Source organism: Parambassis ranga, chromosome 6 (genome assembly GCF_900634625.1).
Source record: "Parambassis ranga chromosome 6, fParRan2.1, whole genome shotgun sequence".
Classification (NCBI taxonomy): Eukaryota; Metazoa; Chordata; class Actinopteri; family Ambassidae; genus Parambassis; species Parambassis ranga.
This window is the reverse complement of record NC_041027.1, coordinates 10,709,457-10,731,899: the sequence shown is the minus strand read 5'-3', so window position 1 is coordinate 10,731,899 and position 22,443 is coordinate 10,709,457. Positions and strand designations below refer to the sequence as shown.

At 43.8% G+C, this 22,443-nt stretch overlaps 1 protein-coding gene across 2 annotated transcripts; it reads right to left on the bottom strand.

Moving 5' to 3' along the window:
- Positions 1–18: 18 nt before the first annotated feature.
- Positions 19–20,856, bottom strand: ep300a (EP300 lysine acetyltransferase a). Of its 2 annotated transcripts, none has more exons than XM_028408712.1 (31): positions 20,467–20,856; positions 18,002–18,663; positions 16,663–16,842; positions 16,191–16,521; positions 15,777–15,896; positions 15,330–15,569; positions 15,035–15,137; positions 14,799–14,924; positions 13,830–13,947; positions 13,471–13,612; positions 13,222–13,296; positions 12,971–13,056; positions 12,713–12,865; positions 12,095–12,580; positions 11,441–11,849; positions 11,164–11,282; positions 10,940–11,003; positions 10,632–10,807; positions 9,558–9,646; positions 8,369–8,449; positions 8,198–8,254; positions 8,028–8,105; positions 7,858–7,925; positions 7,439–7,589; positions 7,168–7,314; positions 6,967–7,080; positions 6,681–6,846; positions 6,422–6,589; positions 6,165–6,326; positions 5,665–5,946; positions 19–5,556 (listed from the first exon to the last, which is right to left on the bottom strand). In XM_028408712.1, the coding sequence occupies exons 1-31, from the start codon at positions 20,558–20,560 to the stop codon at positions 2,374–2,376; spliced, it is 8,430 nt and encodes a 2,809-aa protein (XP_028264513.1). In that variant the 5' UTR covers positions 20,561–20,856; the 3' UTR covers positions 19–2,373. The 2 variants fall into 2 exon arrangements, with proteins under 2 accessions (XP_028264513.1, XP_028264514.1); XM_028408713.1 differs by having other exon boundaries at positions 15,783–15,896.
- Between the last annotated feature and the right edge of the window lie 1,587 nt (positions 20,857–22,443).

The following is a 22,443-nucleotide window of genomic DNA, read 5'->3' as shown; positions in this document are numbered from 1 at the left end:
CATGTCAAGAGTCAACACTTTTTTCCAATGGTACAAACATACTTTATTGTACAATTAATTTATTGGCAAAAAACAATCAGACCACCAAAATAACTTAAAAAAAGAAACTAATGAAAATGGAGCAACAGTTATTTTTGCTTTCGCTCAGCAAGCACCGAAATTGTTAACAAGAACAAAAAGTGGTCAAAGATTCCATTTGAATACTAAACAAATATTTAAATAGTCTTATTTCCAGTCTCTTTTTTTTTAGGAAAAGAAATGATAAAAACAAAACTATTTGTTCAGTTGCCATCAGTTTGTACAGTGATTCAGTATGTTTACAACTCTATTCATGTACATGAAACATTTCTTCAAACAGATGGTATAATATACTCCACGGCCACCCCGGGGGGGCAAACTGAATGACTGTCTGCAGTGTCTTTTTGCATCACCATAACATCTTTAATACAAAACATGTTTTATCTAATAATTCCTGTAGCTTCAAGTTTTATTTCCAAAAAATAAAATTAAATAATATATCTATATATAAAAGACAGTTTTTCCTTGTTTTTTTTCTTATAAAATAAGTCTCAAGATATATTGCCACCTGGTTCTGATGCATTCCCTCCCCCCCCCATACCCAGCAAGCCCAAACCTTTTGAGAAAAATAGTGAGCATGTGAATATTGTGTCTTCAGTCCTCTCCATAAAAAGCTAAATGACCAAATTTTTTTTTTAACTCTTTCAGATCACACCTCTCACCAACCCGCTGCGTCGGTTCTACTACATGCAGGTTTCACATCTACGTTTGAGATTGTTCAGGTGTGTTGCAATAAACCCCATCCTCCCTAAAACCTTGTCAAAAATACACAGAAAAAGGCGCATTGGTGCTTGTGACCTACTACACCCCATACTGTACACTTTTAGAAAAAAATCTCAATACTGTACAGTAGCTCAGGAGCACTTCTGTTGTTTTTTTTTAAGTTTTTGATTATTTTTTTTTTTACACATACAGCAAATATCCAATCAAACGAGGGGAAACAAGCAGCAGAAAATAATTTCTCTGCTTATAACGTTATAAGTATTTACACTTTTGTACATCTTTCACTTTCATTACAAAAACAGTATCGAAGTCCACCATTTCTTAATTTGTACAGTACTAACAGAATTAACCCATATGGCTGAGAGGCAGTCATGAGAAAAAGGAACAAAGGGAAAAGAAGTATTGAAACGGAAACGTTCGGGGATACAGGCAGGATTTTCTTAAACCTCTGCAGCACTAAAACAAGACAACTTTTTCTTCTCCATGTCACAGTTCATAAAACACAGTTGCAATATATGTACACGCACAACCTTCTTTAAAAAAACAAAAAAAAAAACAAAAAAAACCATCGGCCTGCTCCAAACGGTTAACATAAGCCACCGACGGCTTACGATCAGTTCATCCCATCATGTTCTGCAGATGGTGGAGTAGGGTGAGGCAAGTGTGCACATTCAAGGGAGAAGTCAGAATGAAGGGTGGAGAGGGTGCAAGGACTTCTAGCTAATCTGCAGAGGCGGCCAACGTTTGCAAAAAAAACAAAAAACATTTACAACCAAATCTGCAGACAGCATCACTTGCTGCCCTAAAACACTGTTAAGGTTTAATTCAAACCTATTAACCCTGACACACACAAAAAAAACTAGGATAGCTGTCAAAATCAAACTGCATTTAACACACCTGACTTATCAAATAAAATAATAATAATATGCTGCAGTCACTGTAAAAATGTAAATTTCTGTGAAAACTGACCAGAACAAGGCTCCTGTAACGGAAGATATGTGGATGCTTCTTTTTTTTTTTTTAACTATTCATCGAGGGAGCTAAATAATAGTATAGAAATAAAATAAACGTACTCTCTGCAAAATAGATACAATCATGACAGGGTTATCTGAGGAAAACAATAAAAAAGTACATCATGTCAACTCACTTTTAATTTTAACCACATTTAAAATCTTAAAAATATTCATAAAAAGGCAAAATTCTCAGTCCCCAAAAATATTGTCGTATACTTAAGGAAGAAATATCTTCAACCTGAAACACTGCCCTTCCACCTTTTTGTACACAATTGGCAAAAATATATATATATATGTATATATATATATATATATTTTAACAGCAATAACTTACCATTATTTTAATTTATTCATTTATTGACTTCTAAGATTGATGTTGTATCTCCCATAGGAAGGAAGCTTCAGTTTTTGTATTTGTACATCACAAAAATATTTAAATAAAAAATAAAAAACTTCTTAAACCCCAAAGCCGTAGTTCCATCTCTCTCCTTTCCTGGCAGTTTGTCATTTGGGGCAACAGATCAGAGCATCAAGACAGAACAACAGCATGGAGTCAAGGCTACATAAGGTTGTGGTTAATGTTCGTCCCCAGCTCCTGGTTGTTGTTGCTGCTGCCGTTATTATTCCCACCCAACATGTCCGACTGCCCTCCCTGTCCACTGTGCATACCCGTCATCCCGCTCAGCTGAGACATAATGGAGTTCTGCTCTGAGCTGAACTGACTTGCATCTACAGAACTACCCGGCTGCTGCTGCTGCTGAGACAATGCTTGCTGCTGGGGTTGTGGAGGTTGAGGTGGTGCCATACTGGGGTGATGTTGACTCAAATGGCCTGGGTGGGGTGAGCCAGTCTGGGTCTGGGGGGAAATGCGATGAGGTGAGGGCTGCGGCTGAGGTTGGGAAGAGGGCTGCATGCGAGGGGACGGGCTGGAGTGTGGGGGCTGGGACTGAGGCCTTGGTGAGGGCTGAGGTGATCTGACCTGACTGCTCAGTGATCCTGCTGGACCAAGGCCTGCTTGTCCTTGGAGGTGGGGGTGGGGAGACTGGGCCATCTGCTGCTGGGGACTCATTGGACTGCTATGCTGTGCTGGAGAGCCACCTCCAAGGTGCTGCTGCTGCAGGAGCCTTTGGTGGATGTTCTGCGGTAGCATGCCTTGAGACGTCTGTGCCAGCGATGGTCCAACACCTGCTCCACTCTGGGGTGGTTGCCCTGGCCCCGATCCACCTTGTCCTGGTTGGAGAGGAGGTCCTCCACCACCTCCATTGGGCCCTACGTCTTGTCCTTGAAGACCACTCATTGAATTCTGCTGCTGCTGCTGCTGCATCTGTATCTGATGCTGAAGCCTTTGCTGGAGGGCAGCAGCTACTTGAGGCATAGCGTTAGGATAACCTTGCTGCTGTCCTGGTCCACCCTGTGGTCCTCCTTGCTGCTGCTGGGGAACCCCTACACCTCCACCTCCAGGCTGGGGTTGAGACGGTGGGGGTATCCCTTGTCCCTGGCCAGGTTGCATGAAGCTTTGCTGGCCTGGCTGCTGCTGGAGTCCCTGAGGTTGCTGGAACTGCCCATGGTTTCCCATTTGTTGTTGCTGCTGCTGCTGTTGCTGCTGTTGTTGCTGCTGCTGCTGCTGCATGTGTCGTCTCATCAGTAACTCTCTGAACTGTGGAGTCATGTTGGTCATGTTACCTTGCTGCCCTGCTTGCATTGCTCCCTGTTGTTGTTGTTGTTGCTGCAATGCAGCCATTTGCTGCTGTTGCAGATTTCCAGGCAACATTGGCCGTTGTTGTTGTTGTTGTTGTTGTTGCTGCTGCTGCTGCTGCTGCTGCTGTAACTGCTGAAGCTGTGCCATTGTAGGCATGTTCCCTCCCCCAGCTCCACCTTGAGCCATGTTCATCCCCGGCTGACCAGTCTGGTTAACATTAACCTGCTGTTGGCCATCCATGTTGGCAAGCTGGTTCATTCCAGGCCCTCCTACACCAGCCAGCCCTCCAGCAGCCCCTTGGAACCTTACACCTCCTGGACCTCCTTGTGGGGGCCCCCCTGCTCCACCAGGCCCTCCCTGACCACCTTGGTACCTGGCTGCTCTCTGACGAATAAATGCAGCCATCAGGGTTGGGTTGGAACGCAGGATGTTTAGTACTTGCTGCTGCTGCAGGGGTGAGCTTGGAGAGCGTAGCGTTCGCAGAAGCTCTTGTAGTGCTGCCTGGGGCAGGTTTCCTGCTCCAACTGCAGCTGCTAATGAAGCAGGTGGTATCAACCCACGGTTTCCTTGTTGCGGTTGTTGCTGATTCATTGGTTGTTGCTGTTGCTGGACGACTGCTGGCTGCTGCTGAGGTGTCATGTGGCCCATCATTCCTGGCCTTTGCTGGGGGTTCATAGTTGGTCCCCCGGTGCCCCACTGCTGATTTGTTGGCTGGAGCTGTCCAACACCTCCCTGCTGGACCTGTTGGAGCTGCTGCTGTACTTGAGGGGGCAACTGCGACTGAGGGCCACCTTGCTGCATCCCAGGAAGCATTCCCTGTTGCTGTGGGTCTAACATAGTCCTTCCTACAACTCCCTGAGTCTGAGGGGGCATGCCCTGGGCCCCAATATGGGGCATTCCCATTTGGGCCGGGCTGTTCTGATGGTGAGGATGGGGGGGCATCATGCCTCCCTGCCCCAAGCCCCGAATCTGCGCTTGGGCTTGGGCCTGAGCCATCTGTCTCTGGGTCTCTGCTAGTCGCTGGATTTTCAGGGCCGTCTCTACAGCAGCCAAAGGGGGTCCCTGCTGGCCTTGTACAGACATAGATCCCTGGACCTGGTTGGGTTGCTGCTGCTGCTGGGGAGGAGTAGCTGGGCCCAGTCCAGGTTTTCCTAGCGACTGGTGGAGCGGGGAGGCTACTGATGGTCTGGGGTTGTATGGAGGCAAACCACCAGGATGTTGCTGCGGCTGGAGTTGCTGGACATTGGGAGGCTGCTGCTGAAGCTGAGGCACCATCTGCTGCTGAGGAGAATTCATCATCCCCCCTGCAGACACCGGCTGAAACTGATGGAGATGGTGTTGAGGGGGTACAGAACCACCTTGCTGCTGAACTTGTTGTTGCTGGCCTGGAGTACCCATTCCCCCCATTCCACCCATCCCCACGCCCTGCTGCTGGGGAAGTGCTGGCATGTTCCCCTGGGTAGGTGTCTGGGGGGTGGGAGGCTGTGTGCCGCCAACTGATGTGGGGGTGCCAGGGCCAGTTCCTCCATTGTTGGCACTTGGAGAAGGCAGACCATTGCCCCCTGGTGCTCCTCCAGGAGTGGGCTGACCCACTCTCTGCATGCTGGCCATTCTCCTCCTTAACATCTGAGCTTGCTGCAGTCTGTGCTGCAGTTGCTGTTGACGAAGCTTGTGCTTGATGTTTAGACAGAACGGGACCGGACACTTGTTCTCCTGACAGTGCTTAGCATGGTAGCAACACAATGCAATAAGCTGTTTGCAGATGGGGCAGCCACCGTTAGTTTTTCTCTTGCAACCTTTTGTGTGTTGAACAACACGTTTCATCTTCTGGCAGGACGGCAGGGAGCAGTTTGCATTTCGACACTGGCACGCATGGACAAGGGACTGGATACAGCGCTGGATGCTGAGGCGACGAGAGTCTCCAGGGCTCTGAGTAGTGGCAGCAGCTTGGTTGCTACTCTCATCATCCAAACCAAGGCCTAACTTCTCCATCTTGTGCTCATGGGTTTTAGTGTTGTAGCATGTGATGCAAAGGTCGTAATCCTGCAACAGATGATATGAAAGAAAGTTAAAAAGTTTTCACTTTGGCATAATACACCCTACGCATTATATTCTTATCTACTTTAAAAAAATCTCCATTTCCCAACTCACCTCACAAACAGTGCAGTGGAAGCGAGTCTCCACATGGTGCTTGCACTCATTGCAAGTGTAAACAAAGCGGTCTTGGCTTTGGTTATGCAACTCTACTAACATGCACGTGGAACTCCACTTGGACCTCCTCAGCGAGCTGAACTCAAGGTGTTTGTCTCGGGCCAGTGTCAAGAAGGCATCACGGCCATCCATGAGGTCACAGGCCATCAGGGGATCCGGGTCTGAAATTGGGGGTAAGGCATTTGCCATAGGGCCCGCAATTAGCCGGATTACAAAGAACACCTAGGTCAGGAAGAGGATGAGACAACAGATGAGGAACAAGTAAAATGCAACATAAATTTGCACCACAAGTATTCAGAATTCAGAATTCTTCCAATGTCAATCATTTGGCAGATTGAGATGGAGCAGTGTGTGAGCAGTAAGCCTGGATTATGCATATGCTTGCACATTTCTGAACCCATTTTTTCCCAATATTACTTTGATTGTGTTTTCCTTCATACCTCTTTGTGTTTTTCCATAGTGGCATAGAGTTTTTGTGAGAGGTCATTGGATACATTTGGCATCCCTGGCTTCTTCTTATTGGCTCGGCTCAGGCTGCTCTTGTTCTTACTCGTCTTTTTGTTGTTCTTCTTCTTTGCATTTTTGCTATCACCTTTTGTGTCCTGCAAAAGAAAAAACGTATTAGCAATATCTTAAAATGTCAGTGCTACTCTTTAAAACAGCAAATCACATATAGACCATACTGAGTGATTCTTACATCTATACTCTCATTAGAAGTGCTGTTCTCCTCCCTTTTTCTCTCTTCCTCCTCTTGCTCCAGCTCCTTGATGCTCTCCTCCAGCACATTAGGCCAAAAGTCACCCTCAAAGTAAGGCAGTTCCTTGGCACTGGTCAAACGATCCTCTGTCGCCTGCTTGAAGATGTCCTTTTGGGATAAATACATAATAAAGTTAGTCAGTTCTCTGAAAAACTGCACATTCTCATAGTCAAATAAGTGTTTTATGCTCCTGCTCTACCTTGTAGTCATGTACTATTCGCTCTGCCACAGCTTTGTCAAGCATTTTCTTGTACCACTCCTGAAGGCGTTTGGGCTTAGGGATCTTCTGATCTACAGGATGACAGTGGAAGATGTAGTCGTCCCCTTCGCTGGGTGGGCAGGCCCAGATGTGCCCAGTGGTGTAACTAAGGAGGACACATAGAAGACCATCAGAATTGACTAAAATGCACCGACTAGCAAACAATAATAATAGAAAACACAAAGCATTTGTACACTTGTAACAAAAATAAATGGTTTTCACTCACCCCAACTTTTTGACATATTCCAAGTAGCCAATGAGGATTTCATGGTAAACTGCTGTTCTTAGACAACGAGGACGAAAAAAATGTACACTGTCCAGGTAGGATATGTATACTCGCCTAAATGGGTGAAAAATATAAAAAAAATATGAATTTAAAATTGATATTTAAAAACAAATATTGTTTCTAATATGGTGACATCCTTACCTCTGGTTGGGCTGAGGGCAGTCAGAGCCGTATTCCTGAACATGCATACCAAAGAAGCAGACATCTGCTCCGTCAATGTCCTCAAATGCAAAAAGGGCCTTTGTTCTGTATGGAAAAGACTCTGACATCTCTCCGCTGTCCACAAATCTGGAGACCAAAACACAAGGACACTCAGGCGACTGTGACACATGTACCTCCACAAAACAACATGAAAAAAAAAGAAAGACAGTATCTCTGATTCCAGATGGGAGAAGTGCTTTTGTTACTGTACCTGGACTTCATGCCTGGTTTAACCTCCACCACTTTGTCTGAGACATGGACAACACGAATAAAAACCTCTCCAGCCTCCGGATGGGTCTGACGCTTCAAGAAGTCATTCACTCTGGACTCAAGATAACTGCCCAATCTCGTTTGGGGCAACCCTGTATGACAAAAATCCAAGAGTATCTCTCAAAACTGAGGCAAACATGTAGGGTTTCATGCCAGCAAATCAGAGCAAAACAACTCCTAACTGTAAGTTTACCGAGTTTCTGTAATCCCTTGATCAAGCAGTTACATATGGAACTATAGTTTACTTAAAAAGGTAAAACATGAAAATAGTGTGTGTGTCAGGCCCTCTCATGTGAACACGCGTGCACCAGTACTAAATATATCACTGGGATTAAGTGGGATAGAGGCTTTAGTACTTACTTTTGGCAGAATACTTGTTCTCTTTTCTTGTCTTGTTTGTTTTCTTTAAGCAGCCATCGCATACAAAACTATGGTATCAAATAGAAAAAAAAGGTTGAGTCAATTGAATCACTTAAAAAAGAAACTTTCATATCAACGCATATGACTATAGAACAGAAATATATACTCACCCCGAAGGCCAGATTGTTTCATTGTGCAAGACACAAATTTGATGCATCCTACGCCCACAGTCCAGACACTCAACAAGCCTGAAAACAGGTACAGAGGATAAGGTACAATTACACAATTATGTTTTTTTACCCAATGTTAGGATAAAACACTGGACGAGCAGTTGACTTACACTTCAGGGTCCAGTGTGTCATTCTTCTTCTTCTCAAACTGTTCCTTATTTATTGATCTGTAATTTTTTACAAAGGGTTCACTTATGTAGAGAACAAATAATTTTTCAAAAATGTCAATCAATCAGGTTTTTTGTGTGGAATTTTTGCTTGTTTGGTGGACATATACTTACGTCTGTGGCTGGGTGGGGTCATCGCCCAGGGATACTGTCTCTCCCTGGATCTCGTTGAAACACTTCTCGCAGAAGTGGTACCTGTCAGCAAGAAGCCCAAATTTTGGTGAACTACACCATTCCCAACAGCCCAGTCAATCACAGACAGCGCATGGGTGGGCAGTCACCAAATCGTACAGGACATGGGCAAGGTCAGGGTGCCACAAACGGAGCAAGCAGGAAGTGCAGGAAGGAGCGCAGGACAGCAGGAAGTCGTCATCGCAACAGCCAGTCATGATTTTGAGGGGTGAGGGGATGGAGGGGAGGGTGGGTTTGAAGGTGCATGGTTGGTCAAGGCAAAAGCAAGCCAATGTTGATATCACAGCCATTGGAAGGGAGGACAGACAAGTCATATGGACAAGGAACAAGACGAGACAAACATCCAAGACAACACACAGCAGAGAGCCAAGGCAAAGCACAGATTAGCAATTTGGACATGAGAGGATGAGCAACAACAACCACCATCACAGCTAACACAGCAGGAGCAGAATAAACAGGAGCTAAACGGGAAAACTGGAGCAGGAAGTTGTCAAACAGGACATAATGCAAACACTGAACAAATATGAACAAGTAAGCACAGACAACTGTTTAGCTGTTCATTCAAGCAGTTCATTTTAAAGTCGGTCCTTTCACATTCCAGAAAGGCTTTCATGGGCATATATAAAAAAAAATGGTAGAATAGAAAAAGATGAAGGCCACTATGAGGAAAGAGCAATAACAAAACATAAGCATTATTGCTCCTTCATATTTTTTTTGGTAATTTGGTATATAGACCAAAACATTTTTCTCCTTTTTCAAACATTCTGTACTAAGATGCTATTTTAAGATTTGTCTCAGAAAATAATTTAAAGAATGTGGTAAGAGGACTGACTGTTAAAATGCCAGTGCATTAGGCACCACATGGAGGTATTAAAAAAAAACGGGGGAACATGAAGTGAAGGGAAGTATTCAGGAAAACAGAATTAAATCAATCAATATTCCAATAAAACCCTTGATATCTCTCTCACTCTCTCTGACTATATTCACTGCAGCATATCTATTGCTAAACTGTTGATATACTTCGACTTGCAATCTATTTTCTTTACTAACCCCCGACGTATGTGCATCTAATCTACCCTTCACCCAGCAGTACTGTTCCCTTCCTCCATACCTGTTCTGGTAGCTGAAGTAAGCAGCGTCTCTGGGAATAGTGCACAGCTGCTTTCCATAGCAGCACAGTGTCTGAGGAGAGAACTCCAGCTGATGGGAATGAGCAAAGAAATTGGTTAAAGACCACATTAGTCAGCAACAAACAACCTCTGATGACCAGAGAACACAAATACTTTTCTACCGGTGCTATTAAATTTTCTGTTTATGATAGTATCATAATTATACTATTATATAATCATTTATAGCCCATCTAGAGAAAAATAGGTTAAATAATGAACAGGAGAAAACTACTCTACAAACACATCCCACCTGTAAAAACAACCCACAACCACACTAATTATATGATAATACTGTTTGATTCATACTAATTTTACAATGAGAGGAGAGACAAGTATAGGGAGGAGACAAGGGAGAGAGGACAGCTGTGGAGAGGAGATTGCAGCGGCCCCCATGGAACGCAAAGGGTGCGAGGGCCCAATCATCGCCGCTTGCAGCTTGAATTACTATTTAGCTTTGTTGGAAAATAAAGAAATTCAGGTAATTTCAGGTGCTACTGTGCCTTATTGTCAGCAGTCAACCCTTCAGCCAGCTTTCATAGTAACGGCTAATCGGTTGTGCTATTTGTCTGCAAAACCAAAAATAGCAGAGCCTAATGAGAGCTGAAATGTGATATGGTGGTGGTATGCCGTAGGCCAAATTTAGCTTCCATGCCACTTCACTGCCTCCATTTTCAGATGTGATTGAGCAGTTACTTTCTACACCTAAAACATAGTCAAAGAACTCAAACTCTTGATCTGGAGAGGTCTTCACATTACAGATCACAAGCTGCTACAGTTTCATACACAGCATTTGACCTTCTGGGTTTTTAGAAGCAGAAGTCTTTACTGTGCCTGTCCAATCAGGACTCTCCAACAGGAAGCTGCTAATCAGTATTAATAGTTATCGGTGTAGTTATAGATATGGTTTACCACCACCCACCTGTTTGATTTTTTGTTTGTTTTACTAATGGCTGGCTACTTGCTACCCGGAGTTTCCATCTACCCATTCAGCAAATTCTACATCCCTTTTTTCTTACCTTCCTCCCACAACAGTAGCCAAGGCTCTGCATCACAGGGTCAATCTCCTGCTCAAAAACTTCAGCCAGCTTTGAGCAGTACTTGTAGACTCGTGATGTTTTGCGATTGTATAGCCAGGCATTGTTGAACATCAGCCAGATGTCATCCACGTACTGCCAGGGATCCTGGTACTGACCTATATGCACAAAACAAGGTATTAAGACAGATGGTTTCTTTGAGACATCTCCTACAATAAGGCTCACTACTGGGCAGGTGCTCTGTCACAACAAAAAGAACAACTTGTTTTAGATAAATAATAAATACTAACCTGTGTCTAGCTTTCGCTTGATGGTAGATAAGTCCATGGGATTCTTCACAATGTCAAAGTAGTCCTAGAACATAACAATTGGTATGCTTAGCAGTGGCAGCTTTTCAGGGTAATAATGTAGATGTGCAAAACAAGACAAGCTGGTAAAGTGGAGGGATGGTACATTTCATATAGTACAATTACTACAAATGACATTAAGCAAGTGAACTTGAAGAGATACATACAGGTATGCAGAGCAGTTGTGGATCAACTGGCATTCTGAAGGGTAAAGACTCAGGGTCTTGTCTGTAGAGAGCTTCAAGTGTGGGCATCAGAGCCTGACGAAGCTCCTCTGGCTTGAAAACTGGAAAATAAAAATGGTGATCAGATCAAAAATGGTCGTTTCTCAACCAACAAATACATTTCTTTCAATTATCCATCTGGATTTTATGCTGAAAACTGAAAACAACCAAATCCAGTTCAACAATTTAGAGGAAATTTTAACAAAAAATTAAGTCTCACTCTTCTTTTTCACTGGGGCCTGTTGTACAGCTGCCTCTGAATTCTCCTCTTCCTCTTTCACCTCTTTCTTAACCTCCGGTTTCCTGTCTTCTGTCTTTACACTGAATGTCTGTGCTGTTGTCGACGTATCCATAGGAACTCCTTTACCTCCCTCTCCAGAACACTCTTCCTTTTTCAGTTCTGATTTTATGGGCTTGTCTTCCGTTTTCAGATTACTGAGCTTCCCGCCTTTCGAGCAGTTGCTGCCGTCTGTCTCCTCATCATCATCCTGATGCTTGATCTCCATCTTGGGATCAAGATGGGCTGCTGAGGTGTTCGACTGTGGCTGCTGGGATGAAGTGTCCAGACTGCTGACAGAGGCTGGGGTCAGGGCCTGACTGTCTGCTGGGAACGAACCCTTCTGGGACAACTAAAGAGAGAAACTCAAACTTAGCCATATGTAAATAGTAAATACGACTTAACAAATGATGATATGATGCAAATACTTTTGCCGTTCTTTGTCTAAGCACTGATACAGCATTTTTCACAGCTGTGAAATATTATGTATCCCATAAAGCAGCAGTTTGAAATAATACTGAAAAGGCTGTACTAGTAGTACATCATGAATTAATCTGTTCTTAATAAAAACATAAGCAATATTAAAATCACACTGACCGGAGTGCGTGGCAGCTGACTACCATGCGGCGTTGAGCTGGCGCTCAGTCCAGGATGAGATGGAGTGGTAGAACCAGCTGGCCCCATGTGCTGCTGTTGTAGAGGCTTGTTAGAGCCAGGGCCCTGACCAAGCTGACTCTGCTGATGGGCTGAAGGTGGCGCCAACGGAGCTGCATTCGGGGTGTGTGGTTGTGGTGTCTGAGACCCTGCTAGTCTAGGAGGCGTTTGGTGGGGAGTAGGGGATCGGCTGTGGGCAGGGGAGGGAGAGCCACGCATGGCACCCAAATGGGGTATGGAATTGGGCTGCTGGTTTGTGTTTGATGGGGTCACGGAGGAAGCAGGAGCTCCAACAGTTGTGTTAGGACCTCCACCCACACTCTGGGGACCCATTGGCCCCACTGTTGTGACCCCACCAGGACCACTGGCAGAACCTGGCTGCGCTAGAGGACTAGCAACTGAAAGAGAGGGAGGAGTGCCCATCTGCGTCTGAAAACAGAAGAACATGTGTGAAGAGGGTTGACAGATGTTGACAAGAGCAAAATAAATACAAGGTTTAATTGAAACACATGATTTTTGGTTTTTGCACATGACTAAATCTTCATATGAAGGTGACCCTACCTGTGCCATGTTTCCCTGCATTCCAGGTTGGGTCATCCCAGTCTGAGCTGTTCCAACTCCTGGTCCTGAGCCAGGAAACTGTCCCTGGGACAGATACTGGTTCTGCAGCTGATTGACGTTGGGCTGCCCCACCCTGGGTCCAACCATTCCCATCTAGATGCATAAGAAAAGGAAGGTATAACAAGAACATCCAACTTTTTCTGTTGAGCAGCCCTTTATTGTGTGCAATATGTAATACATAGTGTGTTCGGAACTGACCTGGTTGCCAGATGCTCCCATGGGTAGAGGAGGTGTGGACCTCTGCCCCATAGTCTGCATTCCCATCTGATTGAACTGATTCATACCTGGCAAAACACAGACAATGTTATGATACACAATAGTAATAATAACTGCATGTGTCGTTGTCAAAGGACTCAACTTCGGGGTAAAGAAATAGCTTCAACACAAAGTAATCCTCTTTCTCCTTAATGTGAGTTTGTATTATGCTTGACTACATTAAGTTTATATACCTGGGCCTTGCATCCTGTTGACCATTTGATTTGGTCCAGGTGGTCGCACCATTGATGGGTCAGGGAGGGGACCATCTGTAAAAAAAAAAAACAGTGACAAAAGATAGAAAAAGTGATTGAAACTCTTTTTTTCTTGGTCATAAAGGGGTCCACTATAGATTCTAAATGCACAAAATGACTGGACGAAGACCCAGGGATCTTTACCCAGATCTTGACCAAATTATATGCTTGTGCTATGCATTTACTTACTTGGAGGCAGTCCAGTGGGGGGTTGACCCATGCCAGCAGGCCCCAGGCCCAGACCTTGCTTCTGGAGCCGTGTCCTTCTCTTCTCCTCAAGCTCCTTCTGGATCTTATAGATCTTCTCTGCCAACAAGTGATAGTACTCAGCCTGCCAAAAAGGTGAAAAGAATGAAAATTAGAAACATACATATTTTGAAAATAAAATTAGAGCAATTACTTTCAAGAGGGTCAACTAAGGAGAACGGCTAAGGATGGCTTTCAACAGCTAAAGTCATCTATTGCTAGTTTTCCATTTGCTTAAGTTCATGTATGTATCAGTCAGGCAATGTCACCTGGAACTGGCAGAGTGAACTAAAACAACTTACTCTGCTGTTGGCCGACTCATACATGTCACCCTCAACTTTTCGAGCATAGGCCACCAGGTTCTCCATGCGACGGTCTTTGAGGGCAGCAGGATCTGGAGTTGGAAAGATAGCCTGGACACTGTAGAGGGGTAAGCAAACATACACAGAAAGCAAGAGGATGAGTGGAAAATGTTTTTATATTAAATAGAAATGACTAAAATGTATCAGCTCTGCAGATGAAAAAAAAACTTTTGCTTTTACATCTTTAAAATACCCAGAAGATGCTATGTTGGACTCAAGTGAGGTGACATACTTGGCCAGGTCAGTTATCCATTTTTCTTCATTGGAAGCTCTTGTATGATTTTGGCAGATAACTATCATGCTGGAATATGACTCTTTTGCCAAGCTCATGGAGACTGGAGTCATCCTGTCGGCCAGTTGTTTAGTTTATCCACAGGAATTCATGGTGCCATCTCAGAATGTCATCTCCCAGCACCTTTTGCACTACTTTAGCCTGACCTCTGTGCTTCACTGTGATAGTCCAAGCTAGATTCATGCCAAACCTGCTGGACCCACTCTGATTTGGATGTCTCATCCAACCAAATACTGCACTTCCAATTTTTCTTTGAGATTAATTAGCAATATATAATCTTGTAGTTTCCTGCACATAGCAAGCAAGCTTTTGTCTTGGAAATCTTCCATAGAGGAGGATGGTGTGCTATGCACTCCACACTGTCTGAAGTGGAAATTCTAATTTCCACACATAAACCCTGTGTCAAATCTCAAGAGTTTGCTGGTTTATTTTTCAGATGTAGATGACTACACAGTGGCATCACTTCAGGACAGCCACAGTGTTTCTGTTTAGTGGCACTATGTCTCATTCTACATCAAGTGAATGGCACACAGAAGAGCAAAAAGAATCATGTGTATTGTATGTGCAACACACACAAAAAAAATGATGTAGCATCTAGAGTCATATTTAATACTTACAGCTTGTGTACCAAGTGGTTCCGTAGGTCCTGCGTGATGTCCTCATGCCAGCTTTTCCTCATGCCTGTAGCAGAGGGAGGTGCTGCAGTGGGCATGGAACCAGCCCCACCAGCATCATTCATCATGCTGAAACAGACAAGGCGGCATCATTTTTATTAACTTCTACTTGTGTGCCCTGGAATTTAGATCTGCCACCCCTAAGAGGGCATTTCATCATATGGTATTTGTCATCTTACCCTTGGCTGGTCACATTGAGATGCATCATAGTATCCTGCAGCAGACTGGCTTGGTTCTGAGAGGGGGTACCAACACCCCCATTAACTCCCATGGGATTCACACCTACATGTCGAAAAGAAAAGTCAGTATTCAATGGCACATGAATGAATTTACATATAGCGCTCTATAACGCAGAATGCTCTTTTTATGCTCTTGTTTGGAGTTTACTAGTGAGTGCTACCAGGAATGGAATAGTATATCTTTCTACTGAAAATACTCTGAGAGGCAAGCACACAAACATGCAACTTATCTCACCTATTGGATTTATAGGCCTCATGCCAGCCTGCCCCTGGGGGCCTTGATTAGGCATGTTAGGCTGTGCAGTTGGAGTCTGGATCTGGTTCCCCTGGTAGGTGAGACCAAGAGCAGCATAGGCTCTTTCTATAGAGCTGGGATCAATCTGGCTTGGTGGGTTGAGGTTAGGAGCACTTGGTTGACCACCAGGTACTGCTCCTAGAGAGCTGCCCAGTCCTGCACCAGCACCACCAAGAAGAGCTGTGAGCAAAGACGAAGAGAGGGTTGATAATGCATCTGAACTACCAAAAGCCTGTCACTGAATATTTATGCAAAGCACACAATACTAATAAATCATAATATTATATATTATATATATAATTATCAGTCAAAACTGCTAATGACATTAATGCAGTTCACAATGTAAACATAAGAAATGTGTAGCTATTTTTTTGGTCAGATACAGACACTCACACTGCGGGTTCCTCTTGTCCCCAGCATTCTTCAGTGGCAGACAGACAGGACAGTCATGTCGGGTGCAGTTCTTCCAATGGGAGATGATCTGCCTTGATGATGCACAGTGAGCAACTGAGGATAAAAGGAGGGTGAAAAGATAAAAGTTAGGCAACACAGAAAGTATGATAAAAAAGGGGGGTTGGAGACATAGAAACAAATAAATTAATCTGAATTAACAGCAAGTAGTGTTTTAAATTTACAGAGAGTGCAGCTGAAACATGATATAGTTTATGGTGATATATAACTGGATTAGGATGTAAGCTTCCCAGTCTAGTTAAAACAAGCCTGCTTGAAATACAGGTATAACATCTATTGGAATCATAGCTATCCTTTGAGTTTAGGAGGTGCAGCATCCCTTCCACTTACCCTGACAGGACTTGCCAGCTTGGCAGTGAGTCATATGGTTGAGGACATTCTTCATAGTGCGGCAGTGTGGCAGGTTGCACTGCCGGACTTCACCATTAGCCTGCTCTCGCCGCTGACACTTGTGTGCATGGAGTAGGAGTACCAGTTGCTGCTGGATTAGCTTGCGCTTCTCAGGGTCAGCCGTGGGTGGCGCTCCAGCAGCAGCAGAGGCTGCTGATACCTGGGTACCAGGCCCCACCAGACCTGCCTGAGCATTGGGCACCATCCCTGGGGCTCCTCCCCCAGGTGCACCTGAAGGGCCACCAACACCTGCCTGTGCCTGCTGGGTTCCCTGAAAGTGGGAGAGAAACAGAAAAATGTGGTATGGGTGAGACAAAAGGAGGCAATGAGGAAAAAGAAGCAGATAAGGCATAATGCAGGAGGAGGTAGTGAGTAGGGATGCACATTGTTGTGCTTTTTTTTTTATCCTTACCATGCTGCCCATTGCTTGCATGGGCTGGTTCTTCTTATCCACGTTGAACTGGGCCAGACTGTTGGCCATAGGACCTTTGTTTTGGAGCTGAGGGCCCAGCCCTGCACCTCCCAAACCTTGATTCCCCTGACCTCCATATGGACCTCCAAAAGGAGCCCCTGGGTTCCCCATCATCCCCATCTAACAGATGAAAATGCAGGTATGGACAGAGAGAGAGAACTTTGTGAGAATGATAAAGGGGTGTGCACACAAATGACAGAATAAAGCAGGCAAGGAAATAAATCGTCTTCAGCAAGTTATATTTTGCCGATCTGACAGTGACTTGTGACAACAACCGAACTCCAAAAACACAAGTATTCTGTTCGGTTTACAAAATCATATCACAATGTTTCCTACAAAATCTATGCCGGTAAAATAAGCAAGACTATTTTCCAACACCACAAACTTAATTAATGACACTGTTAAAGCACACCAGTTAACAGTCCATAACAAGTGCACCAATTAAGTATCCTACATGAGAACATAGAAATGTGTTTCATCTACAAAATCATATGCAAACAGGATCACACAAATATATGCAAACACTTACAGCAGTTATACTAAGTGTTTAATGACAAATCGACTCCCTTTTCTCCCTCCACACAGTAAATTTGATGACCTATTCCTCATCATTACCCCTGTCTCTTTCTTTCTTTTTCCCTTTCATTGTATCCACAAGCTTAGTTGCTCTTTCCTTTTTTCTTAACTCAGATCTAACCTGGAAACCCCACTGCATTCGATCTCTGGCTAAATCAAACATCAGTGTCTCAACCACGTTCAGACAGCAGCAGCCGCCTGCCTCTGCAACATTTTACTGTCGCTCCCATGGGACTGTCAGTCATACTGAAAGGCCTGTTTTCTGCCACTTCAACTAGAAACATATGCATGCTGTGCATCACTTATGGCTGTTAAAATACAGACATTAAGTCACAGACACCAAAGTACTACTTTTTAATGTTAGAGAATTTTTTTAGGTAGAAACCTAACTACAGTCTGCAGTAAAGCATTGCAAGCATTGCAAGTTAAAAGAATAAACAACAACTAAACAAAATAAACTTACTACAATCATTCATGTAATGAAACAGCTGCCAACAATTAATTACAAGATGAAATTCAGAAAAAAAAACACCTTTTAGTTTACAGAAGTAATTTTAAGATAACTGCTGAGATTGCTTAGAATATAAGCACATGTTCACATGGATTGCCACTCATTTTAAAGTGAATAAAAGTGCTTGTATGTAATATGTTAATCCATGATAATATTAAAGGAGAAACAGTTTTATAATGAAGGAGTGTCTACCTTGTTCATTGCTCCAGGTTGCTGGCCTCTCATCCCAGCTTGGCCCGGTGCTCCCTGCTGTTGTAGCGTCTCAGCCAACAGGTTGCTGCTCCCAGCCATCCCCTGATTACCAAAGCCCATCCTGGGGGAGCCATTCATCACCTGGTTCCCAATCATGCCTGGCTGCTGCTGTCCATTGCTGCCTTTCTGCTGTGCTCCCATCATGGCTCTGTTCATGCTACCCATCATTCCAGCTGTAACATTCTGTTGCTGCTGCATCATGTTTGCCTGCTGCTGAGGGGAGAGGTGCTGCTGCCCCTGGCCCATAATCGGCTGAGGTCCCTGGCCAGGGGATGCCTTTATGTTTGGCAAATGTTGCCCCATGGCAGTGGGGCCTCCTGGGCTGCCCATAGTACCTTGGTGCCCTTGTTGAGTCGAGGTGGTCGCCCCTGAACGCAAAAGCTCAGACAGTTGTTTGTGCTTGGCCACTGCATCCTGGCCTCCACCAGGAGGCGGACCCCCTCCCGGGCCAAGCCCAAGACCCATTCCTCCTGACCCTCCACTGCCCCCTCCCAAGGTGGTGTGCAGCTGGTTAAGGTCTCCACCATTGACCAAACCTGGTTCATTAGAGCTGATGAGCTCATCTGGGAGGTCATGCTCCAAATCAAAGAGCGAGCCAAAATCTGAAATGAAGAAGAAATGCAAAGTTTAGGAAGAGAGAGACAATGATATGTGAGACAAAACAGGGAAAGGGTGAGAGGAGGACAAAAAAGGCCACAGCCTTGTTAAGCTGGTATAATCCTTATTTTTCAGCATGACTGAATGAAAATGCAATTGCATGCTTGACATTAAAAGGTGATAAAAGCTGTTTAGAGATGTATGACCAATTCTCTTCTACTTAAAAATAATTACATTTTATCAGAGACAATACCAGAGGAGTAATTTGTTTAACTGTATGCACAAACATATATGCAAACACAACGCTGGTGGAGAAAATCCCTGACCAGTAAAATGATTCAACATGTTGCAGGCATGTTTATACAGACAAGGTGACAAGTAAACCATTTTCATACCAGTACTCTCTCAAAATGGAGCCAAGTCCGTACAGATGCACACTCACTGTTTGTTTGCAAGGAGTTAAAAAGCAAACAACTTAAGCAATTAAGAAGGATACATTATGGATGTAGAGGAAAACAAGTTCCACATCTACAGAATCAACTATAGTCACCTATAAATCACAATCCAACTCATCTTGTAAAGATCAATTACTTACATCAGTTCTATCAATCAGTGCTAGGCACTTTTCATGTACATTACAACTAGTTTTTATCTTACTGTAAACAGATTGTTTATGACCGCTCTAATGTAAAAACATAAAGCAATCAATCAGTTTAAAAGTAAGTAATGATGTTAACCACATCTGAAGAAAACATGCCAAATGTTTGGCAGTTCATTGCTCTCATATGTAAGACATCACTGCCATGGTTGCTCTAACAAGGATATTTACACATTTAACTACTGTCCCATATCATGCAGGCCAAATTATTAGTCAACACTAAACATCTGACCAGCCATAACCATACAGTGACACTTCAGAGCTTTAATGCACTGAAATCACTGCATTGCTCCTCAACATATATCATGCAAGTATGTATCTGGATGATATAACCATGCCTGTGACTGCACACCCATGCTCGATAGACACCCTAAGATTAGGGCTGATAAAACATTTAAGTGACCAAATCTCAGTGCTTCCAGTAGTATTTGGTTGGCAACTTGACTTCGCGGTTAGTATGATAGTGGCTGGGCATGGCGCTGTCCATGCTCCACAGTTTTGTTCTCAGGCCACTATTCCAGCTGCTGCCACACACCATCCACAAAAACACACCAACAATGGCAATTTGAGCTTAACAATCACTAGGACCAGGGGGGCCTAAATTTAGCTCACCCACAAGGCTAGTAGGATCACCATTAGAAACCTGTGCTTTCACCAACATTATTAACAGAAGCTAACAGGAGTTAGGAAATGGTCTGAGTTATGATGGGGGCAAAACAAGATTGTTTCAGACGTGTGAAGCTTGAAAACTCAAATACAGTACGGTGGCATCTGTAGACGATTGTCAACTTGACATAGCTGTAAGATACCCAAAACTTTATCATAAGTTGGTTTGGCATGGAGCTTAAAATTAGTTCGGCTAAAGTCGCCGTTAGGGACAGTTGTGGACCCGCATTCAGTTAGCTAGCCTAGCGCTAGCCGTGTGGCTACCTCCGGCTAAAATGGCTGTTAGCATGTGAGCTAACTGGGGAGCCGTTCTCACGTCCGACACATACACATCCACGACTAGCACGCTAACATTAGCAAGCTACGACAAAAACAGAAGAGTAATCCCGCGTCTTCGTCCTCTTTTTAGTCAACACAAGCCGCCCAAAATTGACAAATTAAATGAATAAAAACGTAACAAATTATATCATTAAACAATACTTACCATTTCCATCGCTGGCTGAGGCGGAAAGTGCCGGAGAGGAGAGTTTAGGCCTCTTGGCTGAAGGCGGGCCAGAGTCCAGAACGTTCTCGGCCATATTTTTTCGAAATAAAAATATATAAAGTATCCACAATTGCAGATGTCTTCACACCCTTACAAGACCATTCCTTCTCGTTTCCAATATTGCGACTTTTCCCCCTCCTTTTGGGGGACTAAGAGGGGGAAAGTCCCGTGTACAAATTGCTCCTCTTTCCCTGGGTTCGCCTCTCAATTTCAGCCTCGGCGTATATCACCCCCCCTCCTCCCCTCCCTCCCTCGTCGGATTTTTTGTTCTTTATAAATTTCTGCCAGCGGAGGAGGAGGAGGGGGTCGGTGAGAGTAAAGAGGGAGACACACGCATCGGCTTCCCTCTAAACTTACAGTACCTTTTCGGATGTAAATAAACTGTCCCCGGGTATCTCTCCCATGGCTGCATCCGTCATTTCAGCCTCCTTTCCAGCGGAGTCTGGATGAAGATAATGTCGGGCAGAAAAGGCTCGTTTGCCTGCGAAGTGACGGTGGTGGTGGTGGTGGTGGTGGTGCTGCTGGTGGCAGCGGGTGAGGATGAAGGGATGCGAATAAAAAAAATAATAAAAAAAATAAAGCTGACAAATGTGCAGCTGCAATGGTGGAAAGAGTATGATCGCTCTTTGGCTGGCTGATGCATATGCAAGAGATAAAAAGAACTTATTTATGATTCTTCAAGGAAGCTACCAAAACTTGCATCTTCTATTTGCCTTGGCTGCAAGACTCGTTATTTTTAATATAATCTGATTTTACTCAGATTTGATACTGCAATCTCACAAATAAGTGCACGTAGATCAGGTGGATGCACAGGAACCTAAGCAAGTGTTTTGAAAACAGACTTGAGGGAACTTGATGCTCTTTCACAGTTAAAATCCACTCATGTGTATCATTTTTTTTAAAAAGCATTCTCTTTTTATTGCAATACAAAGCCAGGAGAGTTTGCTTCACACACTGAATGGATCACTAAAACACCGGTCAACGTCTTTCCACACTCATAAATGCTCATTTACAGATTAAGACCCCAGTTCCAAAGTGAGGATAAGATTAAGATTAAGATTTACTTTATTAATCCCCATGGGGTTTAATAAAGTAAATCATAAAAATAATTGAGTTATAATTAAGGATGTGTTACATTTGTAATAGTGCATTATGTCGTGCATCCTTTTAACACAGGTTGTTTCCTGTTAAATCTTATCATTTCTTAATAAATGCTCCATTAACATCAGACGGAAACATGCTGAATTGGTGGTTTCTGTATTTCTATAACTTAATAAGCGATGGACCATTGATGGCCAGTTTCGGTGGGAAAAAGTCTTGTTGAAATCAACACTAAAGTCAGATGTTTCTCTACAGAAAAGTTTGATCCCAGCTGTTGTTTATAATACATTTCTTTAGGTTATCACATTATATTGCATGTATATATTGGATCAGAGTCACCTAAACCTACATAAAGGGACAATGCAGAGACAAGGCAAGTGTAGTGGTGCAAAAATAACATGCATCAACGTAAGCAAATGCTGTTGTGATGTATGAGAACTGATACTGATTAGCTATTTCTAAGCTCCTAAAATGGAGGGGAGGAGCTCAGAAGGGTTTGAGGAGTCTGAAATGATTTCCCTGCTTGTTTCCTGGTTCTGTAAGTACCTGGGTGTGGGGAGGGAAGACGTGTAATCCTGCATTACCCCATATCACCACTCCTGATGACACATCCATACAATGAGTGTGGATGCAGGCCGTATTTTGCATTTGCTTGCAGAAAGAACAGATCCACATAGGAGACACCATCTCCACGGGTCTACACGCACACTCCACCGATTGAAATTTGGACTACGAAAATGTCCAAATTTCAATAATGTCTGTAATGTCATCTGCTCCAGTGCAGTTACATATAAATATATCTGTAGATGCTCTCAT